This window comes from Capricornis sumatraensis, chromosome 23 (assembly GCF_032405125.1).
Source record: "Capricornis sumatraensis isolate serow.1 chromosome 23, serow.2, whole genome shotgun sequence".
NCBI classification, from domain to species: domain Eukaryota; kingdom Metazoa; phylum Chordata; class Mammalia; order Artiodactyla; family Bovidae; genus Capricornis; species Capricornis sumatraensis.
The window spans coordinates 23,477,727-23,487,287 of NC_091091.1; the positions used below are offsets into that span (position 1 = coordinate 23,477,727).

General features: G+C 48.8%; 1 protein-coding gene across 1 annotated transcript; it reads right to left on the bottom strand.

Annotated features, from left to right (window-relative positions):
- Nucleotides 1-455: 455 nt before the first annotated feature.
- On the bottom strand, nucleotides 456-1,109 carry C23H10orf95 (chromosome 23 C10orf95 homolog). The gene has a single exon (XM_068961361.1). It carries the CDS (start codon nucleotides 1,107-1,109, stop codon nucleotides 456-458), a length of 654 nt encoding a protein of 217 aa, XP_068817462.1.
- Nucleotides 1,110-9,561: the final 8,452 nt, after the last annotated feature.

A 9,561-nucleotide genomic window follows, 5' to 3' on the forward strand; every position in this document is an offset into this window, starting at 1 on the left:
ACACCTGACTTCAGTCATTTATTTTTCTTTACAGGCTGGGAATAAGTGGGCCCTCAGTTTGGGGAATTAGGGGAGATTTCCTGGAGAGAAGAGACGAAAAAGGGCACGTGGGGGCTCATTGCAGGGCAGGGTTCATGGGGAGGAGGTTGGGCAGGAAGGAAACAAAGGGTCCAGACCCTTCCTCCACCACACGCTCAGGCTTTCCAAGTCCAAGGAGAAGGAAGGAGTAACAGGACACCCACTCAGAGATCTCTCTGATCCCTTTTCGCCCTCGCCCCGCCATCCTGCAAAAACCTGAAATCAAGGAAGAGCAGCAAGCCAGCGGTGCTTAAAAAAAAAAAAAAGGCAAAAATACAGGTGACAGGTGCACCCCAGCCCCAGCGCATAGCTGCGGCGGCAGGAAAACGGCGCGCGTGCTCACCGTCGCCTGCCGCCGGGCCTCGCGCGCCCTCAGCTCAAGCCTTCCTCTTCTTCTGGCGGCCGCGCTCCACCGCTTCCCCCGCGGGACTGTTGTCCCCGCTGTCGCTGCTGGCCGGCGGCCGCAGGGCTCCCCTCTCGACGCGGAACTCGGGCTCTCGCAGGCGCGGCGAGCCCCGCAGCAGGAACTCGCCGCCGCGGTAGGTGACGCGCACGTTGGTGCGCGGGTATGTGCCGTACACGCGGCGCAGCTCCCGGCGCACCGAGTCCGGCAGCTCGAGGCGCGGGCCAAGCGCGCGCTCTACGCGGCCCCACCGCAGCTCGGCCTGTACGGTGCCGCCTTCCGGCCACTGCGCCCCGCTCTCGACCGCCGCCTGCGCCGTGGCCGCGGGCGCCTGCAGCGATGGCCCCAGGTAGCCGGGCACGGGGAACGGCGGGCGCAGGGCCGCGGCGTAGGCCGGTGGGAAGACCCAAAAGGGCGGCGCGAACTCCAGGGGCGCGCCGGTGGCGTGGAAGCAGTGGTATTCCCGCGGAGCAGCCCACTCGCCGCCGCACAGGTCGCGGGGCCGGCTGCAGAAGTTATGGGCCTGGATAGGGGGCAGCAGCAGAGGGGCGGGCTGGTAGGTGTAGGTGAGGTGCTGCAGTAGAGGCCAGACGTCCTCCCCAGGCGCTCGGCAGTAGCATGCGTACATGGTCCGAAGTTCAGGCGGTCGGCGTGGTTCCTGGGGCCTTGTCCTGGTCCAGACCTGGAGTAGGGGAGATGGATGCGCTTTGTTTTCACGTCCACCGCCGATCCTGGTGCCTAGTGAACGCAGGCCCTGGTTCACAGCAGGAGCCCCTGCGATTGTGCCCCTGGCTTTGGGGAACTCTTACTAAGGAGTTTGGCTACCAGGTCACCTCTTTAACTAGGGCTGGACCCAAAGCCCAGGCTCCCAGGAGGCAGGAAAGACTCAAGGCCGTTTGAAGCCCCAGCCCTGAAATGCTCTTCCAGGTAGCTCCCCACTCACTTGTCTCCTTTAGCCTCGGGGAGCTGGCCCCCAGCATTTGGAGGAACCTGAGAGATCCAGGAGCAGAGCTCTCCACCACTTTTCAGTTGATCTGCTGTTCTTCCTGCCCTGACTCGGCCACACCTCCTGGTTTCCAGGCAAAGGGAAACACCTTGACCTTGCCAGAAGCCAGCCAGCCTGTGTTTACACTGGGTGAACCTGCTGGAATCATGTTGGCCCCAACTTAGACACAACCTCCGTGAGGGCATCCTGGTGCCCTTTGCAATTAGGTTAGCTCTCTGTTATCCACATCCCATTTTCCCAGTCAGATGGATTGAGTTATCATGGCATCTGGTCCCATCACTTCATGGGAAATAGATGGGGAAACAGTAGAAACAGTGTCAGACTTTATTTTGGGGGGGCTCCAAAATCACTGCAGATGGTGACTGCAGCCATGAAATTAAAAGATGCTTACTCCTTGGAAGAAAAGTTATGACCAGCCTAGATAGCATATTCAAAAGCAGAGACATTACTTTGCCAACAAAGGTCCGTCTAGTCAAGGCTATGGTTTTTCCAGTGGTTATGTATGGATGTGAGAGTTGGACTGTAAAGAAAGCTGACCACCGAAGAATTGATGCTTTTGAACTGTGGTATTGGAGAAGACTCTTGAGAGTCCCTTGGACTGCAAGAAGATCCAACCAGTCCATTCTGAAGGAGATCAGCCCTGGGATTTCTTTGGAGGGAATGATCCTGAAGCTGAAACTCCAGTACTTTGGCTACCTCATGGGAAGAGTTGACTCACTGGAAAAGACTCTGATGCTGGGAGGGATTGGGGGCAGGAGGAGAAGGGGACGACAGAAGATGAGATGGCTGGATGGCATCACTGACTTGATGGACGTGAGTCTGAGTGAACTCCAGGAGTTGGTGATGGACAGGGAGGCCTGGTGTGCTGCGATTCATGGGGTTGCAAAGAGTCAGACACGACTGAGTGACTGAACTGAACTGAACATTTGAGTTAAGCTCCTCCTCACCAGGCACTGAATCAAGTTGTTTCATGGTTCGGTCGTGTCCAACTCTCTGAGACCCTATGGACTGCAGCACACCAGGCTTCCCTGTCTTTCACCATCCCTGGGAGTTTGCTCAGACTCATGTCCATTGAGTCGGCAATGCCATCCAACCATCTCATCCTCGTTCAAGTTGCTTATGAGCATCTAACTTCAAGTTTACATCAACCCTAGAAATGAGGTATTAATAGTTCTCCCCCCACCCCTTACATAGCAAGAAGCTGCTTGCCTCAGATTTGGTATACAATGAATGTATTCTATGACTGGGGCTTATGTAAATATCCTGCTCAGACTCACACAGCTAGTTATGTTAAGGGCAAAATTCTCAAGACTTGTGCTGTCAGTAATAGCATAATCACCAATCTATGCTGGGTCTGCTTTCCCGCTATCTAACTATTCTCCCCTCTAGAATGTTACATAAGAGCTTATAACTTTTTTTCAAAGAACTTCTAATTCTTATTAGCCACATGAAGAACATGGTGATATCATTCTCTTGGAATAGATTAAGGAACCAGAGACTCAAGAAGTTAGGCCACTTTCCCATCTTCTCACAGTCTGTAACTGGCACTGTGGGATTTGAACTCAGTCCAACTTATGCCAAAGCCCAGAAGCGACTTGGGTAAAGCCAGAAAGGTTGCTTCACTCACATGCGGTGAAGACTACCTGATCTCCAGTCCCCATTGGCGGCAGGTCATGCCCTTCCAGCTCTCCTCCCCAGTGGAGTGGGTCGTAGTTGCTGGATGGTTAAAATGGATACCCTCTCCTAGTTGCTGGGCTGCCAGGCCGTCATACTTTCCTTCCTCCTCTGTTAATCTAAGCAGTATTACCACTAACCCCCACAGTTTCTCATAGATTTTCAGCATCCCTCAGAGTCCAGCTACCCTCTGGGAAGTTCTCCCACACTCAGCCTGGTGATGTCGTGTTTATTCCTGACTGCACCACTCTTTCAAGTCTAATTCAGACCATTGGCCTAGTGACAGCAGCAGGTTGGACTGGCTTAGTTTATCTACCTAACACTCCCTATCCAACAGCTCCAAGAAGGGAGCCTCCCCCTCTGTCCTCTTTAAGAACTGGTCCCAGGGACTTCCTGGTGGTCCAGTGGTTAAGATTCCCCGTGCTTCCAATGCAGGGGGCACAGGTTTGATCCCAAGATCTCTCATGCTGTGTGGCCAAAAAAAAGAACTGGTCCCAGGACATAGTGGTCTTTGCTGGGGGAGGCCTCCCACCCCCATGATGTCCATGGCTTAATCCCTGGGAACTCATTAATATGTTACATTATATGGCAAGGGGGAATTAAGGTTGCAAATGGTATTAAGGTTGTTGGTTAGAAGTCCTTAAAATAGAGAAGTTTTCCTGGATTATCTCGGTTGGTCCAGTGTAATTACAGGAGTCAAATGTGGAAAATGGAGACTCAAGAGTCAGAGTATGTGATAGTAGAGAGAGTCAATCAGCTATCACTGGCTTTGAAGATGAAACAGGGTCATGAGCCTCGTGAGCTAAGGAATGCAGGCAGTCCCAAAGCTGGAAAAGACAAGGAAATGGATTCTTCCCTAGACCCTCCAGAAAGAAATGCAATTCTGCCAATACCTTGATTTTAGTTAATGAGACAGAATTCCAGTCTCCAGAACTGTAAGATAATACATTTGTATGGTTTAAAGCCTGTAAGTCTATGGTAATTTTTTAGACCATTAGTGGAAAATTAATATACTTCCCCACTCTATTTATAACTGCCCCTTTCTCCCCCATGGGGATCTGATCACCCTGAGTGGGAGATGAGAATGTGAGACCAAGCTCAAATTGAAGCCTGGGACAATGAGAAGCCTGTGTTTTAATGTTCTGACATACTTGCTGAAGACCTCTGCTGGTCTGGGGCAGAGGATAGTTCTAAGGAAAAATGAGAAAAATAAGAACCAGGCCAAGTTTCTCAGCGTTTATTCACCCTGATTCCAGTAACAGCCTCCAGATTTTTAGGGTTCCACACCTTATCCACTCTTAGGAAAGTGGTTCTGGGGGAGTTGGTTCTAGCCCATCCTTAAATTACCTAGGTGATTTAGGGCTCGACCAATCATCACTGTCATCCCTTGGGCCCTAGTGACTAGTTTAGGCTAGCCATGTGACTCAATTTAGGCCAATGGGAACCAAGCCCGGCTCTGTTCTCTTATTGTGTGGATGGAAGGTCTCTCTCCCCTGGACTGAAATCTGGAAGAATGCAGTTCTCTGTCGAAAGGCGATGCTCTCTCAGCATGGAATCGCAGAAGAAGTGGAACCAAAGGTCAGAGGGAGAAACTGAGTCCTGATGACATCGTTTGAATCCTGGACTTTGAAGTTATGTGAGCCATTAAATTCCTTCTCCCCCGCTCACTTTTTAAGGATACAGTTGGTATACAGCACTGTATAAGTTTAAGGTGTAGAACATAATGATTTGACTTACATTTATTGTGAAATGATTACCACAATAGGTTTGGTCAACATCCATCATCTCATATAGATACAAAAAAAATTTTATTTTCCTTCTGATGAGAACTCTTAGGGTCTACTCTCTTAACAACTTTCAGACATGCCATACAGCAGTGTTAACTTTGGTCATCGTGTTATACTCTACCTTCCTAGTATATATTTATCTTATAACTGGAAGTCTGTATGTTTGATCAGCTTTATCCAACTTCCCTCTCCTCACCCCGCAATAAATTCCTTTCCTGCTTAATCTAGTTTGAATGGAGTCTTTTTTTTTTTTGTATATGTAACCAGTTTTGTTTACTTCATATAAACTTAACTATAAAAGACACAATGAAATGGGCATTTAAAAAATTATACCAAAGCACCATCATGTTAGCCTTTGGAAGAGTAAATGTTTATTATACTGTGGAGTGGGGTCTTCTGTTGTTTGCAAAAACAATACACCCTGAGTGTTCAACCTGAGTAGTTTTTGATCAGTGACCCCCATGATCAGAGGCTCTTTTTCAGGCGAAGTAGAGGATGGACTGGGGAGATAAAGATTGGAAGCCAGTCTTGGAGGAGGTTCACATCCTAGTTTAGGAAAACTGACAACCAGAACAAGAGCAGGGAATGAAAAAGACATGGGAGCAGATTCACCTGGACTGGATTCCAGGTGAATCAACTGCCTGGATGGGTAAAGGTGGATGCACATGTTTTTAGCTTGGTCACCTGGATGGGTAGTCAAGGTGATCCTGGGGATAAGAAAGATGAGGGGGTGACAGAAGTTGAGACAGTGCTGAGTTCTGGTGGGACATTTGGAGAAGACTATCTAGCAGCAGTTTTATATTCAGGCTGGAGATAGGAGGTGGGTTGGTTATGAAGGAAAGGTAGTAAGTGAAGTTACCAAAGCCGCTGCTGCTACCCTGGCCCAAATTACATACACTGTGTCATCAGGGATGCCAATTTGTTGGGTTCCATGTATGCCTTTTGAGGGCAACTGAGGTATAGCGTATGTATAATATTGTAAGTTTCAGGTGTACAAATAGTGATTCACAATTTTTAAAGGTTACATTCCATTTATAATTATTATGATATTTGACTATATGTCCTGTGTTGTACTATATATTCTTGTAGCTTATTCATTTTATATATAGTAGTTTGTACCTCTTAATCTCTTACCCCTATCTTGCCCTTCCCCTTTTCCTTCTCCCCACTGGTAATTTGTTCTGTATATCTGAGTCTTTCTTTTTTTGTATATACACTAGTTTGTTTCATTTTTGGGTTCCACATATAAATTAAATCATACAGTATTTGTCTTTGACTTATTTCATTTAGTATGATACATTCCAAGTCCATTCTTGTTGTTGCAAATGGCAACATTTCATTCTTTTTTTTTAATGTCTGAGTAGTATTCCAGTGGGAGAAGGCAATGGCAACCCACTCCAGTACTCTTGCCTGGAAAATCAGTCCATGGGGCCGCTAAGAGTCAGACACGACTGAGCAGCTTCACTTTCACTTTTCACATTCATGCATTGGAGAAGGAAATGGCAACCCACTCCAGTGTTCTTGCCTGGAGAATCCCAGGGACGGGGGAGCCTGGTGGGCTGCCGTCTATGGGGTCGCACAGAGTCGGACACGACTGAAGCGACTTAGCAGCAGCAGTATTCCATTGTGTTTGTATGTGTGTGTATCGGGACTTTCCCAATGGCTCAATGGATAAAGAATCTGCCTGTAATGCAGGAGACACAGGAGACCGGAATTCAATCCCTGGGTCAGGAAGATCCCCTAGAGAAGGAAATGACAACCCCCTCCAGTATTCTTGCCTGCAAAATCCCATGGACAGAGGAGCCCACGGGCTACAGTGAAAAGGGTCGCAAAGAGTAGGACACGACTGAGCGACTGAGCACACAGCATATATATATATATATATACCTATATATAGATATACCTATATATATAGGCTCACATGTTCTTTATCCATTCATTTGTTGATGAGCACTTAGGTTGCTTCCACATCTTGGCAATTGTAAATAATGCTGCTATGATCATTGGGGTGCATGTATCTTTGCAAATTAGTGTTTTCATTTTTTTCAGATAAATACCCAGGAGGGAATTGCTGGGTCATATGGTAGTTCTAAGTTTTCTGAGAAACCTCTATACAGTTTTCCATAGTGCCTGAATGAGTTTATATTCCCATCAACAGGCAGTCTTGGTTTTGAAGTCCCTCTTACCCCATATAGTGTTTGGCCTGATGAGTTTAAGTGAATACATGAAAACAGTATTGAAAATGGAAATTTGGGGGACTCTCTCTCCAACTAAGAAAGCCCTGGAAAAATGTGCCCCAAGGAAGGGGCCTGAGGAGTTGTTAGGTTGGGGGAGACTATGGTGGAACCCAGATGAAAGGTTGGAAGTCAAGGGAGGAAAGAATTTTAGGGAGAGTGTGTATCTCTTTCCCACGATCCAAGAACTCTGATACAAGTTGAGAGAAGGTGACATGATCTTCAGTTGTACCACATGTCCCCTCCCTGTTATCTCTGTGCTTGACAACTGAGAAGGAAATCAGATATAATCACAAGCCTGGTGCTGACAAAAAAGGGTAACTGGTTACACTGTCTATAAAATCAGAGGCTGAGGGAACACTGAGTGTAACTATGGGGCATTAAGTGCAATACAGAGGCCAAAGCCTTCCCTGTAAGACCACATCTAGTTCTCACCCCTTGGCAGCTCAGCCCATTTTTCTGTTCCCCCGCTGGATACCCAGGGAGGGCTAAGCCAAGATTCAGGGTTGCTCTGAAATAAAGGTGCATGCATTCCAGAGATGGAATGCCAGAAAGACTCCTTTAGTCAATTTATGGAGGACCTAGTGTATCAGACTCCATACTGAATGCTGAGTTTCCTGCCTTCTCTTCTCACAGCCAGGAAAGCATAGACAGGGATAAGGGGTAGCAATGGGAGAGAAATGGTAGTCTTCCTTCTAGTAATGAGGGCTTTCTAGAACATGAGGGGAATTAGCAATTGCTTGAAGTCTTTAGAAGAGGGATGATGCCTGTGTGGCCAAGGGGAGGAGAATATAGGCGGTAAGAAGAGGGTCTGACGGGCAGGATTGAGGAGGAGGAAAATGAGACAGACTAGTGGGAGATGGACGCTGGGGGCAAGATTCATGGGGCCTCTAGGGCTCTCAAGGAACTGGGTGAAGAGACTCTCCCCCTGGACACTTAGGCTCTTGTGCTGGACTGTTTGCAATGGGTGTGCCCTTTGCAATGGGTGCCACACAGGTTGTCAGGATGGAAGATAAGGATAATATTCCTGTTGACAACAAAACTCTTACACCCCTATTTCTCATTTAATGCCCACAAATTCTCTCGAAGGAGTAAAGCAGAGACTCACAAAATGACGGTTCCTGTAAAAGAGGTGGTGGAGCCAGGGAACTGAGTCCCAAGTCCCCCAGAAGTCAAAAGTCATGATCATTGCCCCTTATCTCAGGGTAGGGAAACAGCAGGACTGGAGTCTGTGCTGTCTGACTGCCTAGAAACCTAACTAGGCTTACAGGCCTATTGAGAGAAGACATGGGACATCCTCACTGGATTAGACTGAGCAAAACAAAACTTGACTTTCAGGGCCTGGGAAGGGGTAGGAAGAGGAAAGACTCCCAAGAGTCAAGAGACCTGTGTTCTAGCTTGCCTGGGCTGCTTGCTTGCTGTGTGAAAGTCACTGAATCTCTCCCCACCTCAGTTTCCTCATCTGTAAAATGGGATAATAGGACCTACCTCCCAGGGATGACAATGTGAGGACTCAACAAGATAATGCATACAGAGTGTTTAACACAGCACAGGGCAAGTTCTAAGAGCTCAGTAGCCAAGTCACTTCACTTGGGTCCAACTCTGCGGGACCCTATGGACTGTGGCCCACCAGGCCCCTCTGTTCACGGGGTTCTCCAGGCAGGAATACCGGAATGGGCTGTCATGCCCTCCTCCAGGGAACGTTCCCCACCCAGGGATCGAACCCTCGTGTCTTCAGTCTTCTGCATTGGCAGGCGGGTTCTTTACCACTAGCGCCACCCGGGAAGCCCATATTTTACTAATAACAGTACAAGGAGGTTGGGCCTCTTGGTTGCTCTCTCAGGGTCTTTTGCGTGTGACCCGAATCCTGGTGCCCACAGCAGCTCAAGGTGGGCATGTCCACTCTTGGCTCACAGTCCAGCTTCAGGGAGTCCCAGGTCGTGCCACCGCTCTCTCCTTATCTGTCTCAGCTGTGCATCCAGTCACATGACAAGGCTTGAAGGGAGGCACTGATCTCGCTTCATTCTCCGAATTAATAGAAAGGAAGGAGGGTGCAGAGGACGGGAAGCTCTCAGAAAAACAGCTGATTTGAATTGAAGTGACATTAAGCCTTCGTGGAGGTGAGAGTCAGGAATTCAGGCAACCTGCCCCGTTTTTTTGCTAGCATGCACATCTGTTTGATCCCCAAGGGCAAAGGCCCATAACAAATATGGCGGCGACAGCCTCAGGCTCCAGCACCTGCCTAAACTGCGGTCCCAGGAGCCGCGCGGAGCCAATCGCTGGGTAGGGGCGGAAGAAGAGGCTGGAGAGGCTATCGGCGGCCCGCGCGCAGGCGCACTGGCTGGCACCTGGCTCCCGGCAGCCGTGGGATTAGGCTTC